The sequence below is a fragment of the Cnephaeus nilssonii genome, assembly GCF_951640355.1.
Source record: "Cnephaeus nilssonii genome assembly, chromosome: 7".
In the NCBI taxonomy this organism is placed as follows: Eukaryota; Metazoa; Chordata; class Mammalia; order Chiroptera; family Vespertilionidae; genus Cnephaeus; species Cnephaeus nilssonii.
Window position 1 is genome coordinate 96,536,525 of NC_137078.1, and position 20,253 is coordinate 96,556,777.

The 20,253-nt window shown below is 59.6% G+C and overlaps 1 protein-coding gene across 1 annotated transcript in view; it reads right to left on the bottom strand.

The window, feature by feature from the left end:
* Positions 1-1,690: 1,690 nt before the first annotated feature.
* The window catches only part of TNFRSF1B (TNF receptor superfamily member 1B), a 31,031-nt gene continuing 12,468 nt past the window's right edge, over positions 1,691-20,253 (bottom strand). Inside the window, exons 2-10 of the mRNA XM_079777755.1 lie at positions 14,649-14,748; positions 13,940-14,068; positions 13,333-13,482; positions 12,763-12,856; positions 12,123-12,361; positions 11,283-11,360; positions 10,666-10,697; positions 6,011-6,218; positions 1,691-3,610 (exon numbers count right to left, since the gene is read on the bottom strand). Coding sequence (XP_079633881.1) covers positions 3,330-3,610; positions 6,011-6,218; positions 10,666-10,697; positions 11,283-11,360; positions 12,123-12,361; positions 12,763-12,856; positions 13,333-13,482; positions 13,940-14,068; positions 14,649-14,748 — 1,311 coding nt within the window. The 3' untranslated portion in view covers positions 1,691-3,329. The remainder of the gene's footprint in view (positions 3,611-6,010; positions 6,219-10,665; positions 10,698-11,282; positions 11,361-12,122; positions 12,362-12,762; positions 12,857-13,332; positions 13,483-13,939; positions 14,069-14,648; positions 14,749-20,253) is intronic.

Genomic DNA, 20,253 nt, shown 5'->3' on the forward strand with positions numbered 1-20,253 from the left:
GCACCGGAGAGAACATGGACACCCCCCGCCCCTCCCCCCCAGCCCGAACCTACCTCCTCGGTGTCTTCCCACAGAAACCTTGCCCACCATCTCTTCCCTCTGGCTGTTCCTGAGTCTGGGTTGTGTCCTTGGTAATAACTGGTAATCGAGTGAGGAAACTGTTTTCCTGAGTTCTGGGAGCCGCTCTAGCAAGTTGACCAAACCCAAGAAGGGGGTCGTGGAGCCTGTGGGTTATAGGTGATGGGCAGGAGCACAGGTGCAGCCGGGACTGGGACTGGCCTCTGAAGTGAGGACAGCCCTTTGGGGCTGAGCCCCCAGCCTGTGGGCTCTGACACCATCTCTGTTAGGGGCAAAAACAGAATAGTGGAGACGAACCATCGTTATAAGAAATGTTAATCATGCTCTATTAACCGTGATTGCCTTGTTCTGATTAAAGAAAGGACATTCTAACCTGGCTGGGAGTTGTACGCCCCCGGGACTGGGGAGTCAACCTTGGATCTTGTAGTCAACCTTGGAACACGGTCCTTCTCATTCAAGAACTGCCTAATATCATGGAAAGATGAACAACCTTGTTGCCCAAACAATGGAGTCGCGCCCCAGCCCATGCCTGTAATCCCTACTTCCCCACGTAATCCTTGTCCTGCCCTGATTAAGCAGCTGGCTGATGGGGGCTGCAGAGCAGATGTTTGTGGATGGCCTGCTGCTCCCCCGTGCTGCCGGCAGTATTGGAGTAAACGCTCATACATGACTCAACGCTGCTGGCTCTGCTTTATTGGCTCCAGTAGTGACAGGCAGCCCGGGCCCCTGGGTTGTCGGGGTTCATCTCCAGGTAGGTCGCGTGGGAATTGAACTGCTTGCTGTGTAGAGAGAAAACCACATTTGGTGATCAGAAGTGCCACAAGCAGAAGGCTGAGAGGAGACACAGGGATGGTTTTCCTTCCCGTCCCCTCGCACTGAACCGCCTGTGACTACCCCAGCATACAGATGGGGACACCGTCCCAGGGAGGCGGAGAGGGAGTGGGGGCCGCAGAGCACAGCAAAGGGTGGTCACAGGTAGAAACCACTGGAAGGGGGTGTGGGGAGGAGGAAATACACCCGGCCTCGCTCCCCTCCCACCCCCAGTCTCCTGTTGGTGCCTTCCTGAGGGCAAACCCGGCTGGAAGGCTGAGGGCGGGGGCGGGGCATGTGGCCTGCAGGGGGCAGTCTCGGGCTGCAGAGCTGGGCGGACAGAGGAACTACGGCCGGTCTCTTTCCCTCTGCCCTCCCTCGCCAGCGCTCAATGTAGCCAAAGGGGCCACCCCACCTCCTGGTAGAGGCCACGAGGGCCACCCTCCGCCCGGCCCCCACCCCCGCCCCTGGAGACATCTTTCCAAAACACAGATCTGGCGGCATCTCCCCACCGGTTCCAGCTTTCAGAGAATCCCTTTCCCATTGCCCACCTAGCAGGAAGTCCTTAGGACCTGACTGCTCCCCTTCCCTCTCGCTGCACCCGCACCCCTCCACCCCCGCCCCCCCCCGCCCCCCCCCCCCCCGCCCCAAGTGTCAGATCCTTCTCCCCTTCTGCAGGCCTCTCCTAGTAGCTGCTGCATCCCAGCACCTAGAACTACAAGCGCAGGAAATATTCATCCCTTCACATGGCAGGCGAGCAGGTGAAGAGGCACAAGGACCGAGGGCAGACAGGAGAGGCAGGCAAGTGTAAAACAAACAGGTTTATTTATAAGCAGGAATGCTGTCCAGCATACAGTGCAAACTCTCATAGTCTTGGGATCAACACAAGCCGGGGAACCGAGGCTACATCCTGAAAGGGTCTCTTTTTAATTCATGGCTTCCCGGCTCTGCTGGGGGGGATGGAAAGGAGGCTTGAGCGCCTCCCGGAACTGTCCACCAGGGGGCAGACCTGCTCCATAACCGCGCAGGGTCCAACGTGGGCAGAGACCCTGGCGGTTCCAGGTAGTTTGTAAGCACATCTTGATTCCACGGTGGGAAGCCTCTCGTGTCTCCATGGCAATGGCTGGACTCTCCTGCTCTCTGAAAGTTCAGCTGCAAAGTTCAAGTCTTTTTCAACAAAGATCCAAGTACCACAGACTCAAATGGCTTCTCAAGGAGCCCGTCCCTTTCCTTCCACCCTCTGCAGGGAGTGCACAAGTGTGTTTGGGGGGAGTGGGCAGGCTCTTGAACAAGTAAGAATGCCCTGGCAAAACTATTGGCTTCAGCTGCTTCACGAAGGCCGTTCAGCCCGACATCAGCTGCACGGACCCACAGCAAACACACACACACACACACACACACACACACACACACACAGGCTGGCTCTCGGCATCTCACATCCACCTGGGATGGCGACAGGCACAGTACTAAAGTGGTCCCGTGGCGCCCCGGGGGCCTGGGACTCCAGGGGCAGCGGGAGGAGGTTGAGGGAACAGGAGCACCCCTCGGGAGTCCAAAAAAGAAGGTCCAGGCTGAGGTAGAAGGAGAGACATGGCTGCAGGAGCTGGCTCTCCAGGTCCTGCAATTCCCTGATAGAAGGTGTGGCCTGGGAGCCCACACCACACAGCGCGGGAGGGCGGGCGGGGGGCTGGCACTCTGGGTAAGGGGGAGTGAAGGTCAAAGGCAGAGAAGGCACTCTGAGACTTCGGCTTTGTGGTGCTGCTGGCTTGTTTGCATGGTGCTTACGTTTTTTTGGTGTGCTTTTAAACTGCCACATATTGAAATTGGATTTCCTGTTAGAGGTTTGCCGCCTTGCCCGGGGCAGGGCATCATCCAGGCTGCCTGCTGGGCCTCTGGGGGTCTGATTTCCACACCACGTCCAAGAGGCGGAACCAGCAGGAAAGGATTTGAGGTGGTGCTTCCCAAGGGTCCTTAGCTAGCCCAGGGTCCCCACCCGGCACAGAACCGTCTGGCTGATGACAGCCCCTCCCCCTCTGGGCCCCCCTGCAGGCTCAGCATCCAGGCTGACGGGCTGGCCCTTCCCCATGGATGACTCCCACAGCGCCCTCCTCCCCCACCGCCTCTCTGGACGCTGGAACCTCCCGGGGAGCCAGAGCCCAGGGATGAAACAAGGGCTTCAGAAGCCAGGGCCACAGCCCAGCGAGGGGGCAGCTCGGAGTGGCAGGGACCCCGCCGGGCTGCCCAGCATGTCCAGCCGGCCTTGGGAGAAGGATGCCCATGACCGGAGGGGTTCTCTGGCTCTCCCTGCCTCCTCCTTGCCTGCCAGGTTGTGGAGGCCACTAAAGGAACTTGGTCTGGAAGGAGCCAGAGTGCTGGGCGTGGGGGCCAGGGAGACCCCGAGGCCAGCTCACTCAGCGGCGACTCGGCCCCTGCTGGCCTGGTTAACTGGGCTTCATGCCGGCGTCAGGCACGCCCAGGTTCAGGGGCTTCTCCTCCAGGCTCTGCAGCCGAGTCTCGGGGGCCCCGCGCGGGGACCGCACAGGGCACTCCTCCTTGGAGAAGGGGACGTGCTCGTCCTTCGGGGAGCCGGAGGGGCTGCAGTCCGCATTCCCCGCCGTGGAGCTGGCCTGGGAGGAGCACCGCGAGCCGTGGTCAGAGCTGCTGCAGACGTTCACGATGCAGGTGACATTGACGTGGGTCCCGTGGCCGCCAGGGGGGGACTCTGCAGAGGAGGAGAGGTGGTCAGCCGGGGTCTTCAGTGGGGAGGCCATCATGGCCTGCCCCCCGCCCAGAGGCCGGTTACAACACTGGGCCCGTTGGTGGTCGTGTTTTTTAAGAGAATTGGCTGCCAACATTTAAAATTCAGGAATTAAAAATAAAATAAAATCGCACCTTTTCCAGGACTGGCTTCTCCCAATAAACTTTGGTTCCATTAAAAATAAAAAATAAATGAAATAAAATTCAGGAATTTATGTGTTTAAAATCTGATTTATGGCTTCCCTCGGAGCCAGATGTGGGCGATCTGGCCATGGAGGGCCCCCATACCTGAACACAGCTGGCAGGAAGGGCTTCCGGGCACAGGCTCACCCCGCCTCCCACCCACTCCCTGTGGGCATCTGAGTTTCCTAACTAGTCGGCGTGGGACAGAATGATGGATAAGCCAGGAGATGAATATAAGGGATTGGAGTCATAAGAGCCTCTCAAAAGGTGACAGCTGCTGCTGTGACTGTGGGGACCTGCTGAGCGCAAGCAGGTGTGGTGCCCAGAGCGCAAGGACTGACTGGCTGTTCTCCAGGCCTCCCCAGCCCAGCTCCCCCAACTCCAGGGGGTCCGAGCTGAGGTCAGAGCTGTGAGCTCCTCTCTCAGGACAACCCCAAATAGGCCAGGGCAAGGGAGGGCTGAACTCACGGGGCCAGAAGGAAATTTCCACCCTGAGTCTGCACGGCACCCAAATGTCACCCAAAGTCACCATGGCCTTTGCACACTGTGAACGAGACACGGTGGGGGCGGATAGGGGGACCACAACGGGCGCAGTGCGGGGGTTCACCCTAACCCGCACTGGCGAGAGGTGCTGGGTGGGTGGAAGGAACCGAAGGGGATCGCAGAGGCCAGAGAGGCAGGAGGGGAACCGAAGGGGCAGAGGGTGGAAGGGGTGGGCAGACATGGTCAGGGGCCCACACGGGGGCAAGGAGGAACCCACACCAGGCTGGCCGTGGAAGAGGTATCGCTAAGGACCGGAAAGGTGAATCCAAAAGTTGGATGAAGACCAACAGTTTACATTTGCAGTTCATTCATTCATTCAACCAACGTTCAGGGCCACCTGCTGTGTTCCGGGCACTGGCGCAGTGGCCCCCCGGGAGCTCCGAGGCTGGGGTGGGGGCACTGACAAGACAGCACATGAGGAGGGCAGGCCATGAAGGAGCAGCAGAAGCGGGGTGCCTTGCTGATGTGGGCAGCCCGGGGAGGAAGCAACCCGAGAGGGGTGACAGGTAGGGAAGGGGTGGCAGCCCTGCAGGGAGGAGGTGAGGAGGCTGAGGCTCAGTGGGGCTAAGGAGTCTCCTCAGATGCCCGAGACACCGTCTGGGGGGGCATCTAGAAAGGACCACGTCCACTGCCATTCTGTGGGGGAGCGGGAGAGACGCAGGCCAGCAGACCTGACTAGCAAACACACCCACGGAAGCTCCAGGCTTCCGGGAGGCCCTGCAGGGGCGCCCTCCACGTGAGCACTGTGATGCCTGTCAGAGACCAAACCCAGGCAAAATGCCCCTCCAGAACGCACACCCAGTCCTGGGCCTCAGGCCCGAAGAACTGGCAACAAGCCACACGGGGGAGCCCTGGAGGCATCCCCTATTCATGTAGCTTCCCGCCCCCAAGCCCAGGGGGTGCCCGGCTCTCCCTTTACGAGCTGTGTGTCCTTGAACAGCTATTTAAACTCTCTGGGCCTCAGTTTCCTTGACTATACCATATAATCAATATTAATATTATAATCTACTACATAATTATAAAACAATATTATATAATAATAACATACTATAACATTACCATGTAATACACTCCGCCTCCCAGGAGCATGCCTGTGCCGCCCCTCCCTTGTCCTTTCCCCACAAGTACGCGTCTCCTAAACTCTAAGGGACCCCACCAGGCGTGCCACCAGGGTAGCCGTGGGCACACAAGGCCCCTTTCTCTGACTTCTCAGTGAGCCAAAGCAGCTCACCTGGCTCACTTCCCCAAACAGTCCCTCTCCAGTTATCCTAGGTCCTTCCTTGTTTCCCTCTCCCCAGCTTTAATAAATATCCCCCAAAATAAAAAAAATATGTAATACTACTTTATGTTAGATATGCTATTCCCTGCCTGGATAGCAGACTCGAAGGACCAGTTGGGTTGTCTAGAAGGAAGGGTGTTCCTGGTGAAAGAACCCACAAGGACAAAGGTGGGAGGGAACTGGGGGTTCAGAGAACCCAAAGAGCCTGGTGGCTCCGTGTCGCACTGGAGGGCAAGCCACGCTACGGTGCAGGGCTTCTCAGGCCCTGCCGGATGCTCGGGCCCAGGAGGCAGGGGCTCAGGCAGAAACCAGGAAGAATCACGAAGGGGGGATGAAGCCGGGTGGGGCCCCGCCACTTACCTGAGCTCCCGGAGCCAGCCTGGGCCTCCCCAGACCCACTGGGCTGGTCCCTGCCCGGTGCCTGCGGCTGGTTCCTGGTGGGCGTCCCCCTGTGCGAAGCGCTGGCCGCGCTCTCCAGGGAGCTGCTGCTGGAGCTGGGCGCCGTGGTCAGCAGGTGCTGCTGCTCGGAGCCAGGAGCAACCTGGGCCTTATCAGCAGGCAGGTGAGGCTGGGTGGGAAGGGAGGAGGGACAGCGGTCAGGCCTCCAGCCAGCTCCCCTCCCTCCTCCTTCCTCCTTCTCACCACCATCTGCGCCCCGTGTCACAAGCCCTTCACCGTTTACTTGCTTCTGCCCACAGCACGTGCTCTTTCCACACTAAGTGCCCTCGATGGTTTCTGTGATTAGCACCTGCCTGCCCTGCTGGAGTGCGAGCCCTCGTCGGGCAGGGCTCAGGGGGCCCTGTTCCCCCAATCGTTCTCCCCTCAGAGGCGGGGCAGGATGGTCATCCTCACTTGGCATTAGGAAGTGGGGCCCAGAGAAGGAGAGTGACTCTCCCAAGGTCACCCCTCAGCACAGGGTGGCCCGGCCCAGCAGCCAAGAGCATGGGTTCTGGAGCCAGACGCATGGGTGCAAATCACGACTTCATCGCTCACGAGCTGTGTGACCTTGAACAAGTGACTTAGCCTCTCTGTGCCTCCATTTTTCATCTATAAAGGGAGAATAACAACCTACCTGCTAGGGTTATTGTGAAGACTAAATGGCTGAGTAAATGGTAAAGTGCTCAGAACAGCAGCTGTTACATAGGAAGTTCCATACAAGGGTTTGTTAAATCAGGGGCCACACTTTCACCCACTGCCAAGGATGAGGGTAAAATGAGAACTGAGGCCAGTGAAGGGTTGGTGAGATATATCTTAGCGTGGTAGAGAGAGGTGAGGGTCAGAGGGTGAGCGTTTGCTATGGGGTAGGGGACACAGGCACGTTAGACCCCCTTCCCAGGGAACAGAGACCCCAAGGCCTTGCTCCAGAAGGAGCCAAGATTCCAGGTGTGCTCTGAGCAGAGGCTTAATACCTGATCCCTCCCGGGACTGGCCAATCACTGCAGCCCTGGCCCCCAGCCCCGCCCACACTGGCTGTGACCTCTCAGCACCTGAGCCCAGAGGAGCCCTCAATATCCTGAGGCCAGCTCATCGCCTCTTACAAGGAGGAGCCTTCTAAAGTAGCCCAGAGAGGGTGTGTTCCCTGCTCTGAATCACACAGCCGGTCCATGGGAGGGGCAGGACCAGCCCAGAACAGTGTCCCCAAGCTGGTGGCTTGCCACTGTGTCCTGACTCCCTCGCTCACCCCTCCCCCAGTTTACAAGGGAAGGAGGGCATTTCTAGATTTCTAGTTCATGCTGAACTTGCCCACTCCCAGCCCTGCCCTGAACTGGGACAGGCGGGCGGGGGGGAGAGGAGGCGCATCCAAATGTCACTCCTCTCAACCCCCAGAGAAGGGGCTTTCACGTTCCTCTGCCGGTGGCCAAGGCCCGGCAGAACAGAAACCCCCAAAGGTCACAGCTGCCTCCCTCCCCCAAGGCCACAAGTTGCAAAGTTCAGACAGGCTCCGAGTGGGGCAGAAAAACCCTGAGTGCTGCTCCTTGGGCTGGGACCCCAGAAAGGGGGGAGCTGAGGGAGTTCATGCAAAAAACCAGGATCCCAGCCAGCCAGCCAGCCAGCTCCTCCTCACCTCCCAGCCCCTCCCCGCCCAGTCCTGCCCTGGATGCAGAGACCCTGGCAGAGCCACCACTAGGTCCTCCGGACGAGGGTCCATGTCTGTCTGCATGTGTGAGTGTGCGTCCATGAGGTTCAACACCTGCGTGTACAGGTGTGAAGGTATGTGAAGTGTACACACATACGTGTCTATGGGGGACATGTGTGCACGTCTGCTGGAGGTGGTGAAGAGAGGCATGCCTAGGTTTGTGTCCCAGGCCATGCGTTAGCTGTGTGGTCTCGGGAAAGTTACCTAATAGCTCTGAACCTGGGCCGTAAAACTGGAGCAATCACCTTACTGCCTGTGTCGCAGCACGGCTGTGGGAGTCAATACTGCTCAGAACTGTGCCTGGCATACGTTCAGCGCCTCATAAATGCTCACTCTCGTTATTAAATGTGAGCGTGCACAAGTGTGTCTGTGGGGGTGACTGTGGGTGAGCGCACATAGGAGGGTACGCTGACCTTTCCTAAAAGAGGGGAAGCCACTGTCCCGCCAGGCCTTGGGGTTCCTTCCGCAGCAGGAGGGATGGGGCGGAGCTGAGTCACTCTCCGCCCCAGCAGCCTAGACCGGGGGTGACCAGGCAGCCTCATAGCAGGGACCAGAGCCAGCAGCCAGGAACAGAGTGGGCCAGGCTAAGCCAGGGAGTGGGAGCCTGGGGACTGAAGGGCATCTGGGAAGGTGGCCAGCCTCTGAGGGCAGCCCTCCGGGGGGTGGGGGGGCTTGAACAGCCCTGAATGCCTGGCCTAGCCAAACCTGCAGATTCAGACTGAGTTTCCAACCTGGGCTCGGTCACTTCCCTAGCAGCCTGACCTTTTATATGGGGAACAGAACCTCCCTGAATCTCGGTTTCCTCATCTGTGAAACGGGGTGACTGTACTGGGCACCTCGCTGCAGTCAGAGCCGCAGCATGGGCACCGAGCCTGGCACACGGGGCTCAGCAGCCGTGCGCAGGGCCAGCCCAGACCTGTGCGTCAGTCTTCCCAGGTCCACACTGGGCAGCTTGAAATTGGACGGTGGAAGCGTTTATGACACGGAAATGAGCTACCACCACAAATCAGGGGTCGGGGGTTTTGCCCTGCTCGGAGGGCCCGTTGCCAGCGCACCGCTCTATACACAACAGCACTCCAAAACAGGAGCTGCGCTGCGCACACTCAGTGCACAGCACACAGAACTCTGTGAGGGGAAAGGGGAAGTGAGGCTGCTGGGTCACACCTGGGCATCTCGCTGCACGGGGTGTTGGGAAACACTTGGCCGGGAAGGAGAGAAGACGTGGCAGCCGGGCTGCTGGGGAGGAGCCTGGAGGGCACACTCGCCCTCTGTGCCACCCCTCAGCGGCTGTCAGCGTCACCGCCTGGAAGCCAGAAAAAGGAAGGCGTGGCATTCGCACCCTGGGGGGATGAGAAAGTGTCTGAACTCCCAAACCAGTGCTCCCATCTGCGGGAATGCTGCAGAGCCGGGAGTCCAGAGACACGGTGCTGTGTGACCTGGGGCAAGTCACCTCCTCTTTGCTTGTCCACAAAATCAGCACGTGAAATCCGTCGCTGGTCCCGACCAAGTCCCAAGTCCTGTGAAAGCCTCTGGCACTGGGCTGCCCAGGGCTGAGCTGCTCCCTAGCACAGTGGTTCCCAGCCGGGGGTGGCTCTGCCCTCCGGGGGGCATTAGCAATGTCTGGAGACATCGTTGGCTGTCACTCCTTGGAGGCAGTGCTGCTGCCATCCACTGGGGAGAGGTCAGCGCTATTGCCGAGCAGCCTGCAAAGCACAGGACAGCCCCCGAGGACAGGATGATGGTGCCGAGGCTGAGGAACCCTGCCCAGCAGGACGGGGGGACCTGGAGGGAGTTCTTTCCTCGTCTGTAAAAGCAGGTATAAACCCTGCCTTGCCCACCAGATTCAGGAGTGCAACAGCCATTGTGTATTGGCTCACCTGACACCATTTCCAAGCCCTCTCCCTTGTCTTCCTCCACCACAGAGGCTGGGAAAGCAAAGTGCCCCGTTTCCCAGACTCCTTTGCAGCTAGGGATGGTCACGTGACACCATTCAGGCCAATGAGACCAAAGGAGAAGTCTACCCAGGGCTTTTGGGAGAGCGTTGATTTCCTGATAAAAGGCACAATGGCTGGCCACGACCCCCTCTTCTGCCCACCTCAAACCTGAGGTCACAGGAAGTGGTGATCACCCTCTCATGGCATGAAGCCACAAGCAATAGAACAAAAGCCAACACACTAAAGATGGCAGAGCCCGGGGTCCTACTGCCTCTCAGAAGGATGCAGTTGAACTATTCCAGCAGCCATCAACTCCTCGACCTCTTGGCATGTGAGAAACATAAAGCCCTCTTGCTTTAAGTAACCCTCAGGTTTTCGGTTACTTGTGGCCAAATGCCCTCCTGATGGAGACCTGGTCACAGACCCTACTTTATAAAAAAGATCTAAGGTGAGCTGCTTTGGTTGAAGAGGGGGGACCCAGAGCCCAGCCCTCTAGCCACCATCTCAACCCCAGAGATGACCCCCAGGCCCCTCCGTGGAACACCGGGGTACCCTGGCACTCAGTTTGAAAACCACTGCTCTTTGAGGAAGTGCTTTGTAAGCACCACAGAGATGCTGAGAATTGTTGCCAGCTGAGTCGATGGCACAGCCCCTGAGCAACACTGTCCCCGTTTAATGGTGAGGAAACAGGGCCACAAGCCATTTCACAGCTGCCCAAGGTCACACCACAGGTCCATGACCACATGCTTGCCACGGACACCACTAACCCCTGCTCCTTGCCGTGGCCTCTCGCACTCGGTCTCCTTGATCAGCCCTGGCTGGCCTTTCCTCCGCCTCCCAGGGCTCTGCACACCACCTGGCCCCGGACAGACCCACCTACAGAACCCACCGCTTCCTGCGGGAGCGCCTCCCCCACTGGAAGGAGAGCAGGGAGGGGCACTCACCTTGGCATCTCCAGGCAGGCAGAAGGGTTTCTCTGCAAAGGGGAGAGGGGACAAGTCAGGGACAGTGACTGCCTCGGGCCACGGCTGTTCTAACTAGGAGGGCAGCGTGGGGCCCAAGCAGAACCGGTGGGAGTAGACCCAGCCGAGGGGGAAATAATTATCTACCAGACAAGGCACGCAAAGGCCCCACACCCAGCCCTCCAGCTGGCTCGACATTGTTCCACTCCCTTCGATCCCCCCAACTGCCTTCCAAACTCCGCACCTTGGCTCCCGCCTGTCCTCTGCTGAGCACACCCTTCCCTTCCTGCACACAGCCCCCCACTGAATCTTACCCAGCTCCAACCCCACCTGCTCCAGAGGCCTGCCTCCCCCCAGGATGCCCCACAGGAATCCTGGACTCCTCCCCCTGGGACGCCCTCATGGAGCCTTGCCTTTCAGTAGCTAAATTAGCAGAAGCGCCCTCTCCCAGGCTCTCAGCTCCTACAGAGTCTACGGTATCCGGCTCTGTCTGAGCCCTCGGGCTATGCCCGGGCCCTGACTCTCTCAGTAGGCACCCAGCTTCCTGAACAAATGGATGAATGAACAAACGGAGAGGGGGAAAAGGAACGGAATCTTACTTTTCTTCTGGGCCATGATGACACAGTTCAGCAGCCCTATCATTAGCAGCCCCAAGGCTGTCACACCGACAATGAGTCCTGGAAGGAAAGGAGACGCTCAAACCAGCTGCGAAAAGCACACCGGCTTCTCCCAGGGGCCTGGCAGGTCAGTCGGTGACCAACGATGGCTAGCGCTGTCCCAGGTGAGGGGCAAGCCCAGTCTGGAGGTCTGGCTTCAATTACAAAACGAACAACCCAAAAACGGTGTGCCAAACAAGCTCGAGGGCCACCAGCTTGACAGCTCAAGCCAGGGGTAGTCCCTTACCCCAGATGGACAGCCCATGAGGCGACGTGGCCCAGCCCACTATCTTCACAGCCTGATGGTTCATCCGAACCAACAACCAGGAGAACACCTCCACTTTGAGATAAAAGCTGAGCCCAGCCTGGCTGGCGTGGCTCAGTGGTTAAGCGTCGACCTATGAACCAGGAGGTCATAGTTCAATTCCCAGTGAGGGCACATGCCTGGGTTTCGGGCTCGATCCCCAGCGGGGGGCATGCAGGAGGCAGCCAATCATGAATCTCTCTCATCACTGATGTTTCTTTCTCTCTCTCTCTCTCTCTCTCTCTCTCTCTCTCTCTCTCCCCCTTCTTCTCTGAAATCAATAAAAATATATATTATTTTTTAAAAAAGCGAAGCTCGCCTCTCTCGACTCGGGGTCTCTCGGTGACAGGACCAGGTCCTGGAGGAGACAAGTCTCGCTGCCACCTGCCTCCCAGGACGCGCGCATCCAGCTCACAGCGGGCTCTCAGTGAGTCTGAGGGAGGAGGGAGGAAGGATGAATGGGCCCTCTTGTGACTTACCAACTGGAAGAGAGATGTTCCCGGTGCTGAGCCCTTCGGCCGGGGCACTTGGGACCACAGGGAGCAGGACAGACATGCTGGCAGCTGTGCTGGGTCCTGGCGTGGGCTCCATGGGTTGGGATTTCGTGGACGCTGCCTGGGGCTCGAGGGCTAAGCTTGTGGTCACACGCAGGGAGGGGAGCACAGACTTGCAGACGGCGTCCCTGCTTGCATTGCCAGGGATGGCCGTCGACTCACAGCTGGGAGAGGAGGCGGCTTGGTCAGGGGGCAGCAGAGGACAGGATGGCTCGGGGTGGCTGGGCTCCCCGAGGGCAAGGGTCCCAGCAGCGTGGATGGGGGAGTGAGTACATGCCCTGTCATATTTTAGGACCACCCCTTCCTCTCCTCACCTGCCCCCCGACCCCCGTCCCCATGCTCCCCACTCAGTCTTGACTTCCAGGGCAAGGCTGCTGTTCACCGTGCTGTCCGGGGACCCGCCCACCACTAGATGAACCCGTTCTGGCACTGAACAGGTCTCGGCAACCCAAGGGCGCGAGTGGGGCTTCCAGGCACCATGACACCACCACCGTGTGTTCTAGACGCTCCATCCCCGGGGCAGCCCCTCCCGGCTCCCCCAGAACCAAGGGGCTCAGCCACTCACAACCGATGGGGCCTGCAAGTGTCTGTGGATGACGCCGTGTCTGAGAACGTCCCTGGGGCACAGGCAGCACACACCACATTTGATGTTGCGGTTCCTTCAAGGAAAAATTGGGACCTGTCACCAACTCATGCTCCGTGGGACAGGGGGGCCTTGGCACTGAAGCCCTAGGGGAAGTCCGAGGACCCGTGGAACTGTCTGCATCTCTACCTCCGAACACACACACACACACACGCACACACACACGCACATGCACACGCACGCGCACATGCATGCGCACGCGCACACGCACAAACACAGCTGGGAGTTTGTCCTTTAACCAATTCTAGTGACTTCCTGGTCTCCGGGGTCACGTGGGTTCATCTTCCTGGGGCACCACCTGATTTTCCAGCAGCTTAGGGCTTAATCTGATCTATCTCTGGATGCCCAGGGCCTAGCACACAGTAGGTACCTAATCAGGCACCTAATGGATAGCAGGCCATCACTGACGATGTTCCCAGGCTGAGCTGAGGAGCTGATGCCCGTGAAGGAGAGACCCAAGGGGGACCCCAGGCCAGCTGCCTGACCCCGTACCTGGTGTGACCACGCCGAAGCCAGGGGGGCACTTGCGCAGCTGTGCGCACTGCCGGCACCTGTGCTGGATCTTCAGTATGCAGTACCAGCCTGGCCTGCAGGCGCACACGCGGTTCTGCTCCCGAGTGCAGGCTTGAGTTTCTACCTGCTCTGGAGGGGCGAGAGGGCAGACCAGGGTCATTCCTGCCTCCACCCGCCCTGCTCACTGCCATGCCACTCTGCCCTCCCAGCCAGCCCACCACCTACGGACAGCTCTGCTCTCCAGCAGGCTATGGGTCCCTCCCCTCTCCACGGAGTTCCAAGGCCCGCAGTCTCGTTCCGCTCCACGGCATGAGCAAGACACAGCTCCCCCATCGCTACAGTGGGCACAGTTCTCCCACCGCTGCTCTGGGCCAGCCTGCCCCATGGGACGACTGAAGGGGATTCGGTAAGACAGGATGAGAATGCCCCGGATAGACAGCAAACAGCTGTACCCACGCAACCTCATGCCCCGGGCCATGGAAGCAGCAGGTCTGGGGTAACCCCCATCAGCTTTCAGCCAAAGGGGCTGGAGTGCAGGTGCCCAGGGGAGGGTGCTGGGGACCACCCTCGCTCTGGGCCTACTCACCAGAGCTGCAGCGGGAGTCACAGCTCAAGCACTGGGGCACCCAGTTCCAGAGCTGGGTGTACATGCTGTCCTCACAGGGGACACACACCGTATCTGAGGTCTTGGTGCAGTGGGACTGGACGTGGTAGCCTGAGAAAGCAAGGGCCAGGGGTCTCAGGGGAGCTGGCTGCTGCCCGGACCCTGAGCTCATCCACTGTCCCCCAGGACCCCAGAGTTCTGTAGTGGAGCTGCGAAGGCTCTTTGATGGGGTTCCAACTCCTCCATCGACTCGTCTCACATCTAGCTGTCACTCCATCTCTGAACCCCCACTGATCATGAAATATCCTCCCCTCTGCTCCTTCCAGATGCCTGGAATTCCACCATCAAAACTGCCCGTCCATTAGTCAGTCACACTTGAGTGAGAACTGGTTTGCCGGCTCCTTTCTCCTTTGCATTTGGCTAAAATTCTCCACCTGGGGCCATCTAAGCTGAGGTCTAACAGATAAGTAGGGGGTTTCCAGGGAAAAGGAGTTGGGAAGAGGGAACAGCATGTGCAAGGCCCCAGAAGCAAGAGGGACCACAGGGCTGATTCATGGAACTGGAAGGAGTTCAGGAAGAATTGAGAGCCATGACCCCGCCCGCGCCACCCTCATACACCCCCTCCCTCCCGGGCACCAGCCCCCAGGAACCCAGCCAGCCTGAGGGCCCAGGCTCCAGGGCTGCCCCTCACCAGGAGGACACATGCTGCAGCACATCTGGACCCTCTCGTCATAGTATTCTCTCTGCTGGCACAAGCTTCCGGGCTCCGGGGCGTAGGGGGTGAATACCACCTGGAAGGGGGAAGGAGGACAGCCATGAGCTTGGCCACACCCGACACCCAGATCCCCATCCTGTGTCCCACAAGTCCCTTCTGGGGCTCACGGATGGATGGACGAAGGACTTCTCCCTTTGGGTGGGGGCGAGGGGAAGGTAGAAGGGAGAGTCCCTGCCTCCTTTCACCTCCCCTCTTCCTCCCTCAGGGTGGCACACCCATGTCAGCAGGCGGAGACACTGAGCCAGCTGGCCGGAGGGTGAGGCCGGCCCCCACCACTATACAGGGCAGTGCCCCAAAGGCAGTGGCCGCAGGCACGGAGACCCACAGTGCTCAGCACAGTGTGGCCCTCTGCCCGGGATGCCTCCCTCGCCCTCATTCCCACACCTGGGAATCGCCCCTTTGTCCTTCCAACCAACCACTGCCTCCCCTGGGGAGCCCTCCCTGACGCCCCAGGCTGCTTCAGGCTCCTCCTCCTCTGGGCTCGCTCTGAACGCTGGAGACAGCCCCTCCAAACACTCATCTCCTTGTGCTGAAATGGGGTACCTACTTCTCCTCCCATCTTGCATGGGTGCGTGCGCACACACACCACACACACGCATGACTGCAATACACAGGGCAGGAGTGACGGCCCCACCGCCTCTGGACCCTCAGCTGCCAGCGTGCAGCCCCCGGCAGAGCTGGTGCTCAGCAGATGAGCGTTTGTTGGTGACAGAAACAACAGCGACCATTTCCCGAGCACTGACAGGTTGCCAGGGGTCGGTCTACGTGCGGCAGGTGCTCGAGGCAGACCCCCTAGAGCGCCCACCCCCAGCTGCCAGGGTGCTGCCTGAGAGTGGCCCGGCCTCCGGGGCGGGGGGGGATGGCTGCTGTGGTGTTCACGCTCCGCTCCCTCGGCCATCCTGCTGCAGCTGGCCCTTGGCTGGCCTCTGCATTGGGAACGGAAACCCAGCTCCCTCCCTGCTCGGCCTGACGGGCAGTCCCACACCCGTCCTGGCTCCTGGACACCCCCCACCCCGGGGCCGGGGTTTCCAGCTGCCCCGCAATCTGTGCTCCTGCCTGAGCTGTCGCCTCCGCCTGGAACAGCCTCTTGCTTCCCCTGACACATCCCCACTGTCCCTTCTGACAGCAGCCTCTGCCTCAAGGCTTCCCTGCCCACACCCCACCCTGAAGAATCACTAGCACCCCGAGTCCTGACCTTCCTCCCTCAGGGTCCTGGCACACAGGCCTGTACCCACTCAACGGACGCCCTCTGAGGCTGCAGGCTGGGGGTGACGCTGCTACCTCCCAGAGCCTGGCGCGTCATAGGTGCCCAGGGCTCACTAATCCACGCAGCCAGCGTCACTACGATGCCATTTCCCGGAGGGATCCGGCCCTGCACCAGGACATGGAGCCCCGACACGGGAGCACCCAGCACGCTGCCAGCTGAAGCCCTTTCCCCGCTCAGCCCAGGCCCAGGCCCTCACCCAGGTAGTCAGCGCTGGTGAGGGCGGGAGAGGCGCAGGCACTGGCGTGGGAACCATTCTGCACAACACGGCTTCTAAAAGGTAACTCCCATTCCTGTCTGGACTGTAAGCTCCCATGCCATGGCTGCACACGCATGCACACGCATGCACGCACGCATGCGCACACACACACACTCCATCCCCATCCTTCCCTCCGCCTGGACCTGGAGCAGGCTGCCAGGCACCTGAATGAGGGGAAAGCAAGGCCCCATATCAGGCTCCACACGCTGGGGTGGGGCTCACTGCCAGTGTCCAAAGCCCCTGGCCTAATGCCGACTCCCACCCGACAAAGAGGGCATAAGAAGCTCGAGGGTGGGCGCAGGAAGCTGCCAAAAGAGAAAAAGAAAACCTCCCAGATGATTCTGACGCTCCACTGCCCAACACACCTGGTTAGCTGACACCTGCAGAGGCAGCATGACGACCTGGGGGAGGGGCACACGGAGGAGATCCGGGGATCAAAGACGGGGAGCCCCCCCCCCACCAGAGAGCATACCTCTGCACTGAAGCAGAGGGCCTGACTGTCCCCCATGGCCCCCCAACATGGCCTTCCCTGCAGGCTGCTGCTGTGTGGAGCTTCCCCCGGGGAAGCGGCTGTGCCCCGCCTCAGAGCATGCCCTAGGCGGGCAGGGGCCATGCAAGGCGGCCCCAAGGATCTCATGGACCCTGCACCCCCACGAGCACCCAGGCAGTAACGAGGGGCGCCCCTCATTCCTGTGCGGCCAGAGAACCACAGGACCAAAGGGGCTCCAGGCTTGAAGCCCAGGGGAGCCTGGAGGAGGATTTCCGGTCAGGCCCAGAGAGCCTGATGGGAAAAGGCCTGCCTTGGTCAAGTTTGGGCTCTCTCTCCACCCACAGGCCAAGGGTTCCTGGGCAAAGGCAGGCAGCTGGACCCCTACGGCCCCAGCCACTGCCCGGCAGCCTCCCATCAGGGTCCAGGCCTGTTAGAATCCTGCTCTGACTGCCCTTCCCCACACTTCCGCTGCTCAGTGTGAAGGGGGTGGGTCCTCTCTTGAGCAATTTCTAAGCCTGTTTATCCTCTGGAACAGAAAAGAAAAAAAACCCACAGCCCTGTCATGGCTAAACAATGAGGAACAGAAAGCCCCTGGCCGAGCAGGACAAAAGGTCACTCCCTGCACGGCAGGCCCCAGAGCAGAGGCGACACAGCCTCTGAGCCAGGTCACCGCAGGGGCCACACGGGCGGGGGGCCCTGGAGGTCCCCAGAACGCGGCGAGCAGCCTCTGGGAAACGTGGGGCTACGGAAGCTTCCAGTTTCTTTGGCTGGTGTTGGGGAGGCTCAGAGCCATGCACCACCCACCCACAGGGGAGTGCTGACTGACATTTTAAAAGGAGGAACTAAGTGGATAGTAGTTGACTCGCTCAGCATGTTTAGCAGATCCAAGCTTTCAAAATACAGGGCCCAGGAGGAAGTTTGGAAATTATTGATGAGTGTTAGGCCCAGTGAGGGTGGGGGATTGGAGAAGAGAGATGATGATAGATAGATAGATAGATAGATAGATAGATAGATAGATAGATAGATAGATGACAGATGGGTAGATAATAGATACATACAGAGATACACAGATAGATTGGTTGACAGGGAATGACAGATGAAAGGATGACAGATGAAAGGAGGGTAGGAAGGAAGGAGGAAAAGAAGGACGAAAGGAAGGACCATCTAACACCCAATTTGTGAGACAGGTCTGCTTGTGCCCATTTCACAGATGAGGAAATGGAGATAGAAAGAAGCAAAGCCACCTCCTGCTCTCCCACAGGCTCGGGGCCATTCCAGGGTTGGTGGCAGGCTGATGGAGGATGTGCACAATGAGGCCACCAGGGCCCACCCTCACCCACCAAAGGCCTTAGAGCTGCCTCACATCAGGGCCTGTGGCCCCGTTTCCTCTCTAACACTGGCCTCCGTCCTCCTGGGGCGGGAGTCACCTGCACTGAGGGGTGGCCCTTCAGGGAGGAAGGAAAACAATGGGCTATTTCTTCAGCACCTCCCCGTGTGCCAGGGAAGGCTGCAGGCTCTACACAGAATCCCACTTCCGCCCCCAAAAGTCGGTGGGCGTGTGCCGATTTCACAGCTCAGGGAGGCCGAGGCCAGATCACTTGTCTGAGTTCATCCAGGAAGGAGGAGGAGGAGGAGGAGGAGGAGGAGGAGGAGGGAATGGGATGTGACTCTCGCCCCGGTCCCACTGGAGAAATCTTTGGTCCCCTCCTCAGGACAGCTGAAGGAAGCAGCTGTGGGATCCACCCTCCGCCTTCGTCCCTGAGTCACTGCAATGGCACCAGCCCCCGCCATCTACTTCTGTGACAAGCAGACACTGGGGCGCTGGCTCCTGAGAGGGCCTGAGAGGGCCTATCTTCGGCTGGCAGCCCCACAGCAGGAGCGGGGCACAGGTGCAAAGGTAGGAGTCTGATCCACAGCTGTGCCAAGTGCTAGAAAGATGCCCGGGAGCCAGGAAGGGGGCGGAGGCCCAGAGTGGGGGCGGGATTGAGGTGCAGCACTCAGGAACCTTAAAGACATTTCAGCGACTTTCCTTTTAATAGTGGAGAAAGTCAGGGGCAAAGGTGGAAACATTCATTCATTCATTCATTCATTCATCCATATGTACTGAGCACCTGTTATTCTAGGTGCTGGGCAGACAGCATCGAACACGTCCACGTCCCTGCCCTGGGGAGCTGAGCTCTAGTGGGGAGACTGAGACACACACAGTAGAAATATGTGAGGAGGCAGTGGGAGCCCAGGAAAAAGGAAAACAAGGTGGGGCCAGGAGCAACGGGGAGAAGGTGAGGGTGTGCTCGGTGCAGCCAGGAAGCCAGGGCAGCGGGGCCAGAGCAGGCGGGGGCGAGGGCGAGCGCGCTGGGAGACAACACAGAGGCATGCAGCACCTCCTCCTGGAAGCTGGCTCCACGCAGGCACCGTGCGGTGTCATTTACGTGCCTCCCTGTCTCTCCGAGTCCTCGTCCCAGCACTGGGACATGGGTCTTACCATTGTTTCCAAGTCACATGAGAAAACTGAGCCTCGAAGAGGCTCCTCACCTCTGGCTTATTTTCTTCCCCAGCATCAAGCTGACACACCTGTGTGTCCCCCACCGCAGAAGACTGGATTTCAACCCCCAGGCCCACCCCAAAGACCTCCCCTCCCCTCCGCAGACACCCCCTCTACTGTGGGCACCAACCGCCTCAGTGTTCTCATCTGTAAAATGGTAGCAGGAGCCTGGCTGGTGCTCTAAGCCCTCTCCAGCTTCCGCTTCTTAAAGATGGGTGTCAACAAGCTCAACCCCTCCCGAGACCACAGGCGTGCTGGGTGGGAGGGTGGCCCACCCACAGGAGGTGGAAAAACTGAATGAGCTGGGAGGTGGGGGCTGGGGTAGGAGGCCAGGCTGAAAGTGGGTGTGGAGTACGGCTTCCATGCCCCAGCCTCTGCCCCTCCTCCCCTCTCCCAGGGCGAGGGCACCCTGAGCAGGTGGCCTGGGAGGAGAGAGCAGAGAAGGCTGCCCTCCCAGGTACACTAACACCTGGCATCGCAGGAGCAGCACTCAACTTAGGTCAGAGGATCTGGCACGCGTGCTGGGGACCTGCTCCCTGAGCCTCAACACTGTTAACCCATGAAACGGTGCCAGACGCTCTGCCCTGCCTCCTCCTGGGGTCGCTGCAGCAGCAAAGGCAGCGGGTCCATCACCTTCTCCCAGACTCTCGGGGAATCCACGGGGGAGCTGGGAGGGTGTGCAAAGGCCCTGAGCTGTACCCTGGGTCAGACGGAATATCAGAGCGGGGCTCCTTCTGCCTGGTGTCAGCTGAGAAGGGCTGGGCGAGGACAAGACCCGGGCAAGCTGCGCAGTTCTCGCGAGGTGCGAGATGGCCCGGGGGAGCCTTGCAGAGGAAGGGACAGTGTAGAGAAGTTAACCTGTGACCCTCAGAGTTACGGGGTCACCCCAGGCTGGCCCCAGGCTAGTTCCTGCAGAAACCTAACATCAGGAGGCTATTCCAGCCAGCCCCTGACAGTGGGGTGGGG